Source organism: Dryobates pubescens, chromosome 15 (assembly GCF_014839835.1).
Source record: "Dryobates pubescens isolate bDryPub1 chromosome 15, bDryPub1.pri, whole genome shotgun sequence".
NCBI lineage: Eukaryota > Metazoa > Chordata > Aves > Piciformes > Picidae > Dryobates > Dryobates pubescens.
The window spans coordinates 19,434,019-19,451,696 of record NC_071626.1 but is presented as its reverse complement, the minus strand read 5'-3'; the positions used below and the strand labels follow the sequence as shown (position 1 = coordinate 19,451,696).

General features: G+C 40.6%; 1 protein-coding gene across 6 annotated transcripts in view; it reads left to right on the top strand.

Moving 5' to 3' along the window:
• The window catches only part of SOX5 (SRY-box transcription factor 5), a 347,783-nt gene that overhangs the window by 313,863 nt on the left and 16,242 nt on the right, over positions 1-17,678 (top strand). For 4 of the 6 annotated variants that reach the window (XM_054167738.1, XM_054167735.1, XM_054167734.1 and 1 more), the window contains 2 exons: positions 1,872-2,049; positions 6,830-7,002. In XM_054167738.1, the coding sequence (XP_054023713.1) occupies positions 1,872-2,049; positions 6,830-7,002 (351 nt within the window). The remainder of the gene's footprint in view (positions 1-1,871; positions 2,050-6,829; positions 7,003-17,678) is intronic. The other 2 variants (XM_054167737.1, XM_054167736.1) reach the window with 1 other exon arrangement.

Here is a 17,678-nt window from a genome sequence, read left to right as displayed (position 1 = left end):
AGACAGAAATTGGTGGAACAGCAGAGAAAGTCCTCCTTCCATTTGTCTAGTAGGTTAATCTATTTTATTCTAATTTCTATCTGTGTAAAGTAGCTAACACATTCTTAAAATGTCAAATGCTGGTTGAACTGGGCACCAAGGCTTAAGTCTCCTAGAGGATCAACAGAATTCTGCCTCCTAGGTGCCTAAGTTGCTTCTGAGAATAGAGTATAGGCTCCTAAGGCTCCTAAGTCAGTTCTGTGCATTGCTTTTTTCACCTTGATTTTATGCATAAGTTGCATCTAGGACAGCTTAAATACCACTTTGAGGATGAAAGCTTTGTCCACGATGTCCCTGATACATTTGTCTGCTCAGCTTTAATTTATTTTTAATCATGACTATGACAGAAGTGCAGAAATAGTCAAGTAGAACAAAAGTCCTTTGCTCAAAGCTTGCTTCTTTAAGGTGATGGAAAACTTCTATGACAGTGCTCTTCAGAATTGTTCTGTGTTGGGAGACATACATTTACTTCATGCTTCCACAAGCGATAGGCAGCTATGAAATTCCTTCTTCACTGCAACACGCCACCCTCTGTGGGAAAAAAAAAATCAGTATTATATGATAGCAGTTACAGATACCTTAGTGGTGACAGTAAAACACTCAAACATTATGAGTCTAATTCCAGTCTGCTTTGCATTGCTGTAAATCAGGAAAAATTCTATAAAACCGAATGTACTTAAAACTTAGGGAGATCAGATCGGCTTCTTCAGTGCCCAGAGCTGAAAGTTGGTTGTGTGATGTAATACTTCCAGTAGCTAAAGGATGGCTTTTCTAAGTCACGGTGTCAGGGGAGAGCTAGACTAATATCTGGTGGTTGGATCTAATACCACATCCATTCATTCTGATAATTTAAAAGTCAGTTAAAATCTCTTCTAAAACATCCCCCTTGTCAAAAAGATGTTTTTTCCCCCCTTCCCTGGGTTCAGTTTGGTTTCTGCCCCTCCCCACACACTGTATTTGATTTTGGTCAAACAAAAATACATGACTTGAATTTTAGTGTGGTTTATAGCACTATCTGTTACCCTGTGTAATCAAAACAGGTTCAGGAGTAATTCCAGTTACCTTGCAAAAAAATGTCACCCAACATTTTTATTTTTACATAAGAATAATTACTGAAATCTTGAAGTCTGGCTCTGCAAAAGATGAAAACATCTGGGAGCTTATGCAAGATTATTGAGGTTGCTACAGGTTTTGTGGAACGAAAGGACAGGTTCTTCTTGCTCTCTTATTGTTGTGGAAGACAAGTGTTTATTTCCTGGGATAATTTTATGCTTGGGAAGCACAAAAGTGTGGGGAATTCAGAGGAAAGCAACAGTTTTGGTTGGTTCACTGGTGTGTTTTTCAAAAGACACACAATACCCCTGCAAAAGACCAAGAACCCCAACTGAAAACCCATTCAGTTAAACACATTTTGCCTAGTTTGGAGGTGGTGGTGGCTGAATTTTAATTGAAAATGCATTTCAGGCCTTATGTAATTCATCCATATTGAGTTTAAAATAAAGTTTAAAAAAAAAAAAGAACTGTAAAAGTGCTCTTCATTTTTGTCATAGAAAATATATCTTGAGATGTGAATAATCCCTTCAGAGACAATTCTTACATACAGAGTGCAAATGGAGGATGTTCTCTGATCGTGTCATGCCAATTTTTCAGTTTATCAGTCATTCCAATTCCAAACCGGAATGACAAGATGATACCACATTTGATCTTAATATATATCATAGAACCTTTCAGGTTTAGAAGTTCATATGAGCTGAAAACAACTGTCGTTGCTTGGACAGTGCTGTGCCAACAGCAGTTTTTTTAATGACACTGTTCTCTTCTGCTTGTCACAGGATGAAGTGGCCCAGCCTCTGAACCTTTCAGCCAAACCCAAGACATCTGATGGCAAGTCTCCCACATCACCCACCTCTCCTCATATGCCAACTCTGAGAATAAATAGTGGGGCCAGTTCACTAAAGTCCTCTGTGCCAGCAACATTATCTAGTCCTTCAGCCAGAGCAAACACAATAGGTAAGCTCAGTTTCATTTGTCCCTCCTCATAACGATTAGTAGATGATAATGGAAGCTGAGCATTTGTCACTCAGTGCCAGACAGTGGTCTGTGAGCTGTATGTGGGTTGACCATAGGACTGCATTAGTTGATGCCAGTGAAGGAATTCACCATTTCAGAAGTATCTTTCGCAGACTCAGAAAACAAAGACCTATGTTGTTTCAGATAAGGCTTTATCAATAAAAGCTAATAAATGTTATTTGCTTAACGGCATATGTTACAAACAGCAACCTATCTAATATCAGGCATTAAAGACCCATGGTGTGTCATCTCAAAGAGACAGATAAACTTAAAAAAAACCCACCCTTTCTGTTAAAAGGGTTTTATACAAATATATCTCTGCAAAATTACAGGTTTAATCCTTAGTCTGCAGAAAAAGCTCCATGGAGCATTATTTTACCATGCTCTAATAAGCAAAATAATCACCAGGTTGATTCAAAAAACCAAGTCTGATGTATTTGCAAAAAGTCTTAACTGGCTGGTTTTAATGTGGTTCCAGAAATCAGTGTTAATTCTTCCCTCTGCCAAAATTATCCCTTTGCCTGAAGACCATCTTAATACTAACTGTCTTAGTGGTGATTTCACAAGCCTGATGTGTTTAAAGGGCTGCTCTTTCAGCGAAGTGTCTACACGCTCGGTTCTTCGTTTTTGTAACTGAAACATTTTCTTCTGTGCAGTTACGGAATAGAACCTGAACTGTGATTTCAGCATGTAAATCAAGTTCTCATTAGGGAATTAAGTGAGGTGGATTGCTTTACCTTTGCTACTCGGTGTCCTAAAGCATCTCCTGATGGCCACTTACAGGGGTGGCACAGGAAACAAAAGACGCCATAGGTTAAACTGGTCAGAAGCTGTTTCTATGATACCTCAGTGCTATGCAGTGAAGTATTTCTGTGTCTCTGTGGGTCTCCCCCACGTTCATTGTTCTCCATATTTTACCTACATACACACCAGTTGTTATGTCCAAAGGTCAAACCAGATCCAGCTGCAGCTGTGTTATCCTCCCTTATATCCTTATGCATATGTGATTACTGCTAATGTTGATGGGAGTTACATATATCAGGCAGAGAATATGCTTCTGTGTCTTTGAGAAAAGAAAATAACTTTATTTGGCATGACATGTTACAATTCTGTAAGTATTTTGTAAATATGACATTTTTAATTGTTAATGCATGTATTATTATTATTAACCCTATGTTCTAGGCAATGATGTAGGCCATCTTTATCTGCTTTCCATATATGAGTTCCCATTTTTTCACATTAAATTCTTCATCCTTAATAGAGTGAGCATCTGACCTGCATCCAAGTGGCAGGACATCTCTTGTTCTCTCCTCTCCAATCTTCTTTCCATACACACCTGATATTTTTCATAGGTTTGAGACCCCTGCAATTTACTTCTCTTAACAAAATGCAGATTTTGAAATGCCGTACCTGTAATGAGTGATAATGTAATTGGATAAAAGCTTTGAGGATGAATAGAGCTTTAAAGGTCACTCCTGTAAGAAGAATTAATGTGTTATACCATTAATAAACCATGGAAAACTGTGGAGCAAAAGATAACATACTTAAGTTATTGTTAATGACATAGAGTTCACTGCTGTATAACTCTCAGCTACAAATATAGAAAGTGACTTTTTGAGGTTGCTGAGCAGTATCACCATGCATGCTGTATATATAAGATAAGCAGCCTTTGGTGCAGAAGCTGGACAGATATAGCCTACTTCTAACAAAGGTTTATTATCCTTTAATGGAGGCTTAGAACACTCTGTAGAGTCTTTTTGTGCTGTTAGGTCAGATCCAACCAAAGTTACAGCAAGTAAAACTCAGCACCATGTTGCAACCATTTGGTGGTCTTAAAAAAGTGAACACGAAGCTGCGGGTCACTTCCTGATTGGAGGTACACCATGAAAAATTCTGCTATCGGTTTCAGCAAATGGACTAACATCTCTAAATGTGGTAGAGAAACTTGATCACTTTTTTAATCTGGAGACATGTATCCCTCTACAAAACTCACTGGGAAACATGCAGGCATTTGTCAGGCCATTACTTCTACTATTTGATTTGCATTGTCAATGCAAGGCACAAGTTGTCTGTCCTAGGTATGCACAGTCCACCTTGCTGGGGTGCACTTGAGCTGTCACTTCTCACCACCACTAACTTCAAATTAAAACCATTCTCTGAAAGCAGTTCTTCAGACTATTGGGTTCCCATGGTATGGAGAAATGCTCCATTGTTCAGTCATCTTTGAAGGCTGTAAACTTGTAGCCTCCTGTGATTAACAGTATAGCTGCATTTGGGCACACAGATATAGTCCTTTTGTAGAGCTCTTCTTATAGTGTATGAATTATGCTACAGACTGAGCAGTCACAAATGTCATGGCTTCATGTATGACTTTAAATCCAAGCATTTCTTTTTGGGAACAGGCATATGTCCGTGTACTATAAACAGAAACAACTTCTCTCTGCCCTTTGCCGTTATCTGCAACATCTCTATGCTAGTTTGGCAATCCTTGTAACTAAGTGCATTTTATGTAATGCAGTTCCCCTCTCTGTCAATAATTCACCACCTACCCTAAACAACAATAATTTACATTCAACTCACTTCTATATTAATCATTTCCCTGCACACCAGCATCTTGGCAGCTACTGAAAAACATAAGGAGTGCTTGCTTTTATTCTCTGGCATGTGCCAAACTGTCTCAAAGATAGCAGTATTCAGGAAAAGCCAAATAGTCTGGAGAAGGGCATGAATTCCAGTTCCTAGGCAAATTCAGCTGTATTACAGATTGAAAGTATTATACCTAGCCTAATCAACAGCACAACCAGCAGTACTACCACTGTTTGTTTGTTTGATTGTTTGCTTCCTTTTTAATTTATTCTGACTACATGCAAGCTTGATCAGTAACAGATGCAAAGTGGAGAAGGATCCAAGCAAGTTGATAAAATGGAGGCAAAAAAAAAAAAGAGAGAGAAAACTATCAGCTGGTAGCACTGTGCTAGCGCAGGTTATGTCCTTCCTTTTTTCTGGGAAATCTGGAATTACTGGAATTCCATTGGTTGGGAATTACTGAACTGGGTCATTTGATAAAAGTAACATGGATCAAGTTACTTCACTTGAAACTCTCAGGGTTCCTGGCTATTTAGCCAAAAGCTAACTGTGAGTGCAATTAACAGCAGCAGTCAAACCACACAGAAACTTCTCAGGTTTTGAGTGCCAGGGAAGACAGGAATACTACTGCCATTCTGAGTGCAGCCTGAAAAAAAACAAACCAACAATAAAAGCCCAAACCAAACTAAAATCCCGACAGCAGTGCAGCACCAAAGTAATCTGACATCAGCTTCTTCCCCTGAAATGTTTTAAGCAGCAAGACAATGTCCTACGTTTTTGGCAATCAGTGGATCAGATAGAAGAGTCTAGCAATACAACAAGGATGTGTAATCTGACATGATTAGACAAGGCTCTTTAGGAACAGAACATTCATAATTGAGACAAAGAAAGAGTATTAATAACACTTTCCTAACACGGCAGTTAGCCATTTTATATTTCCTTTCTTTAATCTTAGTGTTTTTCAACAAATCATGGGATTTAATAGCGTGTTTTGGCAGATTAGAGGATTTATGGCCCAGATGTTTTTTGTTCTAAAAATGGATTAGGGTGTAAAGTTTGCTGGAATCCATGGAACATGTTGAGGCAAGCCGGTCATTTTGTGTGTGATTAGTGCCTGCCTTCTGTCTCACAGTCCCTCCATCTGTCACAATTCACCAATGGATCTGGTTAGATTTAGCCTCATGTCACAAACAGAAGTCCCTTTTCTGGGCAATTTCATATTACAGATTCATTTTATGCCGTTTTTATGCCCTAGTTAAAAGACAGAAAGAAGTGTGTGCGTGCACGCGCGTGTGGAGATGTGGAGAGGGGGAGGGAGATTGATGTATATTAGCCTCTCCTCTAATGTTTGAAAAATAGACTGGGGCTCGGAGTCTCCCATCAGTATTCTATCCTACAAATCACATGCAGATTATAATAAGTATAATCTACAGTACGCTAAAGGAAAAAAATGACAAAGTGTCACATTTAAAATTAAATAGTATTAGCTGTGCTGGTGATGCTTGTAACATTTTAAAAGGAAATAATTCACTGACTACTAAGGCTAAGCTCTAGGCTGTGAATTTGCAGCAAAACAGTGGACGTTTGACCTACTATTAGCAGCATGAATAGGAGTGGGAATGTAGGTCCGTGTAGCTGTGGTTTCTTACACATTTCTGAATGACAGGTGGTGGTGGGGAGCATTCACTGGATGAAGTTTCTCTTCCCAGCCATTATGCATCTCATATCTATAGCAAACCACCGCCACCTGTGGTTTATTTTAATGTATTCACAAGTTTAAAGAGGGGGAAGAATTAAATTGGTCTATTTTTAAGAGTTTAGGATTGCTGGCATGATCAAAGCTCCCCCTAACTCTTATCCGGTTACATCCTGCTGCATACAAACCACGGGGCTAACCTCTGCAGCATCAGGGAAATATTGAAATTAATGGGATCAAATATCAGGACAATGATTTTGGCACCGAGCGTACTCATGCTTCTTACCCAGGTGGCTCCGTCACAACAGTAGCGGAAATACAAAGCCTGGGCGAGTTTCTGGGCATTACCTGTTAACTCTTTCTCATTAATAATGCTAAACTGTTGGCGTGTTTCATCGATGAAAGCTAAAGTGATTTCTTGTGACTTTCTTTTTTAAGATATCCTTTCTTCTATCACGTCGTCAGGTTATTTAAATGACCATGATGCTGTTACCAAGGCAATCCAGGAGGCCCGGCAGATGAAGGAACAACTTCGGAGGGAGCAGCAGGTGCTGGATGGGAAGGTGGCCGTTGTGAATAGCCTGGGTCTCAACAACTGCAGGACAGAAAAGGTGGGTTTCCAACACTGCCTTTGCGTTTATTTAGTACACTCTACAGGTACATAGGTTCTTCCTCTTCTTTCTAATTTTTAAGCAACTAAAAGATGACACAAGAGACAACACATGTGGGAAGGAGGCAGAGATAGCCCTCATGAAAACTTTGGAAGCCACTAATTCTCTGTTCCAGCCTGTCAACATGTATTATGAGAAGGTGATCTTGAAATCTCTGGGTCTAAGTGGAAATCTTACTTTATGAAATTCTTAACTGTGTTTGTGGGATGAGCTGGATTTGAAAATATTCAAGCTGCTTTTGGAGCATAAGCTTTGCTGATACTCAGGCTCACCTTCTGGGTATTTAGCCTTCTGAGGTTGTCATATATGATATTTTGTGACCATTGCAATGTGGCACAGTCATGTCATGTTAGATGAACTAACAAAATCGAAAGAATGGAGAATTGACAACACAAACTGCACCAAATATTTGCAGTGAAACTTAAGAGGCAGGAGAATGTATGGACCTCACCACCTTCTGCTTTTGAACTGGCCTGTGAAGCTGTGCTGTACCAAAATATCAACAAAATGAGTATTCTCTACTGAAATTTGAATGTGTTGTAGCAGTGCACGTGTCAAAGGAGTTGTGATTTGCTGGTTTTTGCTGGAAATACCTCATGTCCTTCCATGCACTGCCTTGGATTACAGAGGATAAATTGACCTGCCAGTTCTTGCTGCCACATTTATAGTGAGCTCTCCTTACAACACAGAATGCTAGGAGTTGCAAGGGACCTCAACAAATTATCAAGTCCTCCCCTACTACCAGAGCAGAATCACCCAAATTAGGTCACAGAGGAATGCATACAGATAGGTTTGGAATGTCTCCAGAGAAGGAGACTCCACGACCTGTCAAGGCAGCTTGGTCCACCCTCACAGTTAAAAAGCTTTTCCTTATCTTCCCATAGAACTTCCTCTCTTCCAGCTTGCATCCATTGCCCCTTGTCCTATCATTGGACGTCACTGAGCAGAGGCTGGTTCCATCTTCCTGGCACGGCCCTTCACATCTTTATAAACATGAATGAGGTCACCCCTCAGTCTCCTCCTAGCTAAAGAGATCCAGCTCCCTCAGCCTCAGAAGGGAGATGTTCCATTCCCTTCATCATCATCTTTGTGACACTGCTCCATAGTCTTTCAAGCAGTTCCCTGAGGTCCTTCTTGAACTTAGTGGCCCAGAACTGGACACAATATTCCAGATGGGGCCTCACCAGGGCAGAGTAGAGGGGCAGGAGAACCTCTCTCAGCCTACTAGTCACACCCCTTCTAATCCATCCCAGAATGCCATTTGCCTTCTTAGCCACAAGGGCACATTGCTGGCTCATGGTCATCCTTCAGTCCATCAGGATCTCCAGGTCCCTTTCCCTTACATTGCTCTCCAACAGGTCAGCCCCCATACTGATGCATAACACTGGTACATATACATGCAAACTCTGTGTCTCAAAATCACATGCTTAGTGAGACTTCTTCCTCAGTTTCTCTGTTCCCCTGCAGTATTTTCTGGGGTGATACAGCCTTTGTCATGCAGTACAACAAAGGTGACTCTTGCTGCATTTGGTGTAAACTGAGTTTTATTGAAACCACTCTTAGTGGATTTTCACTGTAAAGCCTGGTGTGAATCATTGAGATAGACAGATAAATGGAATGAATAGAAATTATCAGCTATTTAGCAGAAACTTGAAAGTCAGTCATCCTAGGAAGCTTGTGAGTCAAACAGTATTGTCCAGAATGAGCAGATTGCTAATTTGGATAGCTTTCCATTTTCCCTGTTTTTAGATGGAGTTTGATCAATAAGCTGCAAGAAGCCAGCAGTCTGGGTAATGAATGTTAAATGTACATGTGAGGCTCGCACTACTGTACTTTTTTCATCAGCCTATCCTGGGTGTAAGTGATGTAGGAATGACTCCAATTTCATGCACTTTTCTTGAGAGGAAGAGGAGGGAAAAAAGAGGTCAGTGTAATAGGAATCTTACAGTACATACAACCTCTCTTAGAAGAATAAGAGCACTGGTATGGGGAGAGAAGAAGAAAGAGAGGGATGGAGCATGTTTATGGCATTTCATATAGAAGAGTACCAGAAGAGAAAAGGGAAAAGCAGAGTGTCAGATATAAGAAGAAGTGATCACAAGCACAAAGGAATTTATATTCAAATATTTAAGCATTCTTGAAAGGATGCTCGGAGCAGAAATTTCCTTTCTCTGCTCCCCATGTAGAAATGACTTTAACACTCAGCCAGATGCTAATGCAAAGTGACTCAAGCTATTCCTCGCAAGCATAGCTAAATTGCCGTTATTTGTTAAGCGCATTGAATTCAGCTGTGGATACAGCAGTTGGTTGCATTCAGAAAGCATCTGTACCCCTTTTTTTTTTTTTTTAATCCTCCAAAGCAGAGACAACTCTACCTATCTCCCCCCTCTCCTCCCTTGTGCTGGCTGGGAATTGTCAAGTGACAACCGACCAAATCCTTTTGGACAGGAAGCCTTCATCCTGAGTTCTATATACTTGCAAAGCAGGCCTTGTGGTTGGATCAGGAAGCCCATTAAAAGCACTTTGATGGTATGGAAATTCATCTTCATGAAGCACCCAGGCCCCTAAGCAGCATGCTGTTTAGCTGTGGTTACAGATCAGTCATTCACATCGGAGGGCAGTAATTGTGCTGACGGCTTGTTCGGCAATGGAAGTACATAAAATAATCCCAGGCCCTCCACCATGGCATTGGGAGTTAATCTTCTTTAATACAGATCAGCTGTTGTTCTAACACATGACTTTATGCTGGCTCTAGTGACTCTGCACAGCCTTTTGATTAAGTAACAGGAGTGGAACCATCTGCATTCACTTTATTCTGTTACTTTCCTATTGTTGGGATTCTCCTTACCCCTTCTGTTTTCACTTCTCACCCTCAAGCCCAGTTGAAGTTTATTTTCCTCTCTAATTCATGCCTCCTGGTGGGCTCCTGGAGGGCAGAGAGGAGTTCTTTTACAAGGTAGCAGGAAGAAAAAATTGTTTGCTCAATTGAATTTTTTTCTAAAGCAACTGTAAGGCTCAGGGGGGTTTGATACAATAAATGCCAAATGTTTATTTGGGTACCCTGAATTATCTTATTTTATTAATTTTAACGTAGAGACAGCAAAGAACAGAATCAGTTTGCATGGAGCTCTCCTAGATTTTCACAGCATTTTTGAGTTGCTGGGCTGACCACATAAGCCACCAAGCACTAGTTAAGAAGTTGCACTTTTTAACTTGCAAAGTCGCCTCAGCTGTCTCTTGTTTTTGACCCACCAGAGGAAAAGACATAAAATGTAAAATGTAGGTGCGTGTTCTCCTTTCCCATGTATGCTGTAGGCTGTCCACTGACTTGCCAGCTGTGAGATTCAGATCCAGATAAACACTCCGACTTCTCTGAAGTTTGGGTCTGTTTGTTCTAGGACTTTAAAGTTTTCTCCCTTGTTAAGAGCCAGATTTGAGAGAAAGGGAAGTGTCATCATTTTGAATTAAATTTTATTCTATTTTTCCCTTTCTTTTTCAAGGGAAAGAAAAAGAGATAGTTGGGGAGGTGGATATTGAGAAATAATAGTGCTTCGGTCTTACTGCAGAGGGTTTCCCTTCAGAAGCTCTGAGTCCCACTGAGTCCCTTAGAACTTTTGGGATGTTAGAATTTTCCTGACAGGAAAATTTTCAGGTGGGGGGATGGAATTAAAGTTAGCCTAATGTAGCTATGTCTGTGGGCATATTCATACTTAGAAATGTTCATTAAGTACACAAGAAAAGCTCCCCTTCCGCTAGAGTGAGCTCAGTCTTTACAAGCAAAAATACTCATCTGGGGCTATCCCAGATTTCCCTTCCCCTTTTTTTTTTTTCAGTGCCTAGTGTCATTGTGGAGACCTGCAGTTCTCTGACACCTGCTGAGGAGTTTGTTGTATGAATTGCTAGTGCAGCCAACCAGTCAAGGTTGGCTCTGTGCAGTTATGAATACATATGTTAGACTCCTGGTAGGGATGTATCTGCAAGGGGTTGCTGAGCAGGCTCAGGGCTGGAAATCACCTTTGTGAGACTCTGTTGAAGTTCTTGGGGCTTTTCTCTGCACGTAAACATGACCTGTTATGTGGATAGTGTTCCCAGATGGGTTGATACCTCTGGACAGGCAGACCTGCCAGCTGAAGAGCAGGCTTGGGGGAGTCACAAATGAGAAAAGATTTGTAAAAATGACTAGGATAATTTGAGTGAGTCACTTTATGGGCATACAACTTGGACCATCTTGAGAGATTTCATTTTCAGAGGATTACAGTAAAAACTATGAGCATCATGATGAACATGGATTTTACTGAAACCTATTTTAATTGCAAATGCAATAAAACATATTTTTACATTACTTTTCTTGGAAGCATTTCCATGTATAAATGAGAAGTGTGTGTATATGTTTTTCTGGTTTCTTGGAAACCCAGGAGCATAGTTTTATTTGTAATTGTCATCTATAGTTAATTTTAGCTTGATAGGTGCTATACATAAACAATGTTACCTTTTATACATGTAGCTTAGAGTGCAGATTGTCATCTAGTGCAAACAGCACAACAGGCAGCATCAGCAAGTGGACTCTGGTCTATTTGTTCAGCCCCAAACCTGCCTGTTCCTCTGCAGAGGGAGATGTACACAAACACAAAGAGCCAGCATGTGTATGCATGCATACAAGCCTGAAGTGCACTCTTTCAGAGATAGACAGCACAAACACGTACCAAGCTAGCCAGTAATTCTCTGACTACAGTCAAACTCTCAAACATATTTGTACATACCCTGGTAACTGTAAAAATGGGTGAAGGGGGCTGTGGTAGTGAGAGGAAGTTCAATTCTCCCCCTACACACACAAACCACAGCTAACTCACTACCTGTCACACAAGCAGGTATTGGAGCATGTGGTCCAAACGCAGGTACTGGTTTCTGGCTGCCAGTGGAACAGTTGTGGGAGTATAAATAGCTACACAAGGGTTTTGGGTGTATGCAGACACCGTCACATTTGTAGCATGCTCTGAGATGAGTGCGTTTGAATTCCTGTACCTCCTGCGCTGAAGTGTTTCTTAACCTGTGATACAAGTTGCTTGGAGTGTATCCTTTTAAAAGGCCCTGACATGTGCTTGTCTGCTGGACTGTAACTAAAAAGCTATTTGTAACAATATTTATTCCAGCATTGTAGGCAGGATCCTATTTATTACTCATGCTTATGGAACACCAGGTTGAGGATGTCTTTCTTCCAATTTCCACCCAGCCCTCTGCTCACTGTTCTCCCCACCCCCGCCTCCCTCTCTTCCCCTTAAGAGCGTGGCAAACATGAAATGACAGTGACCAACGTTGACTTAATGTGGATGTTTAATAATGAAAAAAGTGTGTCAGTTCCAGCGTTAGTTACAAATGGCAGTAAGTATATTGGGTGGCAGCACTGTAATAATTTTACATCCATCATTCCTTCCTGATGCCTCACTGGCTGCCTGATGGATGGGAATAGCAGTGTTAACTCTTAAGAAACTGCTGTGATCTGCTGAGCTGAAATAAATTCTGTCCCTGCTCTCCCCTCGGGGAGGAGTGGGATATTAAGCATCTCAAACCCACAGATCCTGCTGTCTTGGAGAAATAAAACACTAGAGCTTACTTCACTGAAGGCATAAGGAGGAGCTGGTTTAACACATGGGATTAAAATTTCTCTTGTAGTAGAGAATTTTGCTTCAATAACATTGGTTTTTTTTCTTCCTCTACTGGTTATATTTGAACCAGAAGGTCAAGAAAAAAAACCTGGTAGAGAGAAGGGCAGGCAGGAGAAGAAAAGAGGAGGGTTGGTAGAATGGACTCTGACCCTGTGCTTGCCGCAGATGCTTACAGTCCATGGGTCAGACTAGACGAAATAAGTTGTCATGATTGAAACTGGGAAGGACAGGACCTGGCACAAGCCAGGGTTACCAAACAGGAGAAACCCACTGGAAAGAAGTCCAGAGGTGCAGTACTAATATCACAAACCAAGTCACTTCATAAGAGCTGAAACCTGCCCATTTTCATAATCTTAGTATTGTACTGGAAAAATACTTCTAGCATTTGCTGTGACTTTCTTGTCACTCTATTACCCACAGACATTACATGCACACACCCCTCTGCAAGTTCAGCAGAACACTAATATATATGCCCTGTAATTTGCAGCCCACTCTATTCCTCACTGTCCTGTAAAACACTACGAAGGATGATCAGTGCAATGTTTTTGTTCTCTTCTCGCAGTGTGAGCAGATCCCTGTTTGGAATAATTACTATACAATGTGGAGACCAGGGAGTATCTTGCAGAGAATGGATTGCAAGAGTCCCATAACACAGAAGTTAACATATTACCCTAACAACTGTCTATGCCCTTCTTTATTACCCTTTTTCCCTGGCCTCATCCTAATTTTGTCTTACTGAGGTTCTTTGCCAGCAGAAATTCTTGTATGCGGGTTGCAGTCCTCTTTGTTAACACTATCAACTCAGAGCAGACAGTTTTCAGAAAGCAGGACAAGAAAGCAAGCAGGTATTATGTCATCACCCATCCATCACCCTGTGTGTCAGCCTTTCAGTAAGCCCAATCAGCAGACTCAACAGGATCTTTCATGTTCAAGGAGTCCTCTGTTCAGCAGGGCTACTGTATCCATTGTCATTTCTCCTGAAACTTTTCTCAAATCTAATTAAAAGCACATGTCAAGTTTGCGCACTGCAAAGATCAGATTTAGTTTTACCCAGTGCTGGTTACTAAGCATTAAACATTTTGATGTGTTTCAGCTGAAAGTTTATTTCATTTTCCTTTCCCCACCCCCCATCTTTTTTTTTTTCTTCTTTATGTTTTTTCCCCATTTGCTTTGTGGAGCTTGTGTGTATTTATATTTACAGCCTCTGCATTTAATGGCCACATGCCTTGTTTTCACAGATGGCCAGTGGAAGACGTCCCCTCCCCCCTTTTCTTTTAGTGAAGCCTGCCTTTGGTTTTGCTACTTTTGTCACAGTGCCACTACTCTCAGTTAGCAAGTGCCTACGCATGGGAGGGGGAGATTCTGCAAATAAGGATTTTCTTTTATTCCCCCAAGGATTTTTTGCTCTCTATTTTAAAAGACTTTTTTGTTGTTGTTGTTAATCTTGATTGACCACCATCTATTAAATGCCCAGATACGTTTTTCCATTAGAGAGAATAAAATATGTATTTTTGTGTGTCTTTAGTGCATCATCATGGGTAGGGTTAGCTAATACAAAATTAGATATACAGAGGGAGGAGCAATTTCTGCCCCCAGATGTGTGCATGAAATTCCTGTTGAAGTTAAGAAGAGCAGGAAAAGTGGCAAGGGAAGAACCCTGGATCCTTGCAGCTGCTGAAGTCTGAATAGGAACTTAAGTCTTCATTCACTCCAAGGACAGAGATTGGAAACATTCACAGGCTAGTATGGATCAGGGAAGACTGCAGCTGGTTATACCTTAGTGGAAATTTTATTAAGCCAATAAAGACAGATCAGATCCCTCCTGAACAAGGAACAAAAAAATACAACCAATTTGGAGTTCTTCTGAGCTTTTTGAGTCTTTGGGCTTGAGTTCTAAGCTGTGCCCTACAGCCATGGGAGCTCACTTCCTCACTTCCTGAGATTTTATTAGTTTCTTTACATAATTACATGCCTCCAACAGCACATGCATGGGCACCTGTATCGGTTCAGTTTCTCTCTTCAGTGTAATACAGACTGAGCCTTCTCTGAATTGTGCTGACATAAGTCTCCTGAGGATCAGCCTGTCCTGTTCCGCCCATCCTACAATGCACAAACAGCAACTGGTGTGTTTTGGAGTTGCTGAACTTGACCTTTAATTGAGCTGATGCTGAGGGGTAGACAAGCCATGTCTTGCTGCACGAGTGTGAAAATGTTGTGGTTTCTTTCTTAGGAGATAACCTGGATAGCATGTCATCTTTTTCATTAGAACTGGAAGAAATGGAAACAAAGGTACAGCAGCCTTCCTAATTTTAATACCTTCTAGGGGAAACTGGAAAAGAGCAGATGATGAATCTATAATGCTGCTGGACTAGTCCTAGCAGCGTTTGTATTTTAAAATCTTGACTTGCCCTATCTCTTAGAGCTCATAACCAAACAAAAGGAGGACCTCAGTGTCCTCATTTTCTATAGAGTTGCAGCTTTACATCAGTTCATTTCCAAGTCAAATGATGTATTTTACTGAGGAAGTAACTTTTTCTCTGATAAAGAATGAAGATAATAAAAAATCCTAGGGACCTCATCCCTGCCAAGTTATTGGAGGATTTTCCTCTTCATGTTTCAGTGAACTCTCTCTTCCCTTCAGTGCTTTCACAGGTACTGACTTGAGAGCCATTTGGAACCAAATACCTATGTCCACAATGAAAACGACTGTACAGATTTCAGCAAGTCCCCCCATGGCTGGGTGTCTACTTCTTAAAGTAGAGCAGTTAAATGGCTGAGCCTGTTGATCTGTCTGATTTTTTTCTCTGCAATGCCTTCTAGGGAACCTCTCTACTGAGTCCATGTAGAACTTCCTATGGATTACAAATCAGATGCAGTATCTTGGCAGTATTGAACCAGTCTGGATTTGACTATATACCGTAAACCAGAAGCTAATGGGTTCTTTACCAAATGGTGTAGACCCAATTAACACTGGGTCTAAGAATTCTGAGATATGTACCATAAAATAGGAAGATCCACAAATAGAACTTCTAATGCTGCTTTTAGGTTCTGTGGGTGGATTATTCCATGAAAAAGAAACATCTCAGATAAGCAACGCTGAAAGAGCTGAGGGGGGGCTGCATGCATTGTTTCTGCATACTCAACTTTGATGCAACAACAGCAACAAAAATCTCCCAAATGATAAATTACTGTGACATAAATAATCTTTCATCTTCTTTGGTGGTCCACAAAGTTTATGTAATTGGAAGGCTAAAACCCTTCTTTGTTGTTTCTTCCCTTCTCATTAGTACAGTAGAAGACTATAAAATTGTGCAGCCAGAAGGGATATAACAATTACTGAGTCAACATTTGGAAGCCTCACTCTATTTTATCATTTTGTGCATGAGCTTGCTATGAATTAGACAGCCCTGCAAGCGTTACTTCAGCAAGGTCCATTGTAATGGAGGATCTGTAACTGCTCTTATTTGTGTTGTGTTTTGCTTTGTCTTGTAATATGTGCTATCAACAAGATTCACAATTCTGCACTCAAGGCAATTATAAGCTTGAGGATACATTTTAAAAATAAGATTCAGGACTACTAGTTTCAGTTCCTAAAACTACCAGTCTTAGTATGGAACCTCTGGCAAGTCACGTAATACGTGACTCAGTTTCCATTCTGGTAAATAGAGTTAATAATACTGCCTTTCATTGTGAAGTTTTGTGGCTAAATTCACCAATGAGTGCAAAACACTTGGGCAGTGTGATTGGTTACACAGAAAAACCTAAATCTAAATAGGCAGTTCCTCCAAATAGAGCTGAAATACAGCAGTTATAGGTGTAGCAGGCTCTGGATTGTAATATGGTTTGGCCTGGGACACAGTGTGCACAGTATCTATTTTGAAGCACCGTGGTATTCATATGCAGAATTACAAACTGAACTGCAAATAATTCATCTTGTGCAAAGCTCTGGGTAACAGCTCTCACTACTGCCAGTGGTTCCTCTAAGTTCTTCCAGCTCTCTGTCATCTGTAATACCTACCTCATGTTTTCCACATTTTGAAAGACTGTGGATGAAGATTTTATAATACACACTATTCTGATGTTTATTATTGCAGGAGGCAGAGGAATTGCACAGAAAGATTATTTTTACAGTCTTCACTCATGTCAGATGTAGGATAAGACTCTTCACCTTTTTGGAGAGCTAAGGAAAATATCATAATGCTGAATGGATAACACCTGGCACCACCAGTGTGCCTGATAATTAAAGATGTTTTCCTGTCATAAACAGAGGTGAACTTTCATTGCAGGATCACAGTCTAGCAGCTAATCTGCCTAGTACTTTAAGATTTGATGTATATTGACCAAGGTAGGTGTCAGAATGGTTGATATTTACTGGGGCTTGGTGAGAGAAGACTTCTGCCTGAATGCCATAAACCACATTAAATGCTGTCACAGACCCTGCTTAACCAGCTAAGATAAAAACTGGCTTATCAAAATTTAATCTATTTTAAAATACCACCTTTAGAGTTTAGATGGGAGGATTTTTCCTGCAGAGTAGTATGTTAAATAGACAAACTGCACTTGGACAGGGAGGAGGAAGGTGGGACACTAAAAAGGATAGTAACAGGCAACCATCTATTTCTTTCTGCATTTTAACAGTGAAGGGACATGGGTTGTCCATCAGTGTATTCGTAATTCTTAGGTGCAAGAACTTGCTCTCCATGGACAATCTTTTTTGGCTCTCTCCAGCTCCTCTACAAACACGGGGGTTTTTTTGCCTGGCCTTTCAGTTCACTTGGAATAAGAAAAGGAGGAATGTGAAGGGATGTGCCTGAACACTCCTCCTTTGGTATTCCACACTGACTGTATCTTTGCAAGCATCAAACTGAGAGGAAAAATATTCATATCAGGGGAAATGGGGGCAGGGCAGGAAGTTGAAAAGTGAAGAGTGGACTGCTTCAGTAAAATTGCTAA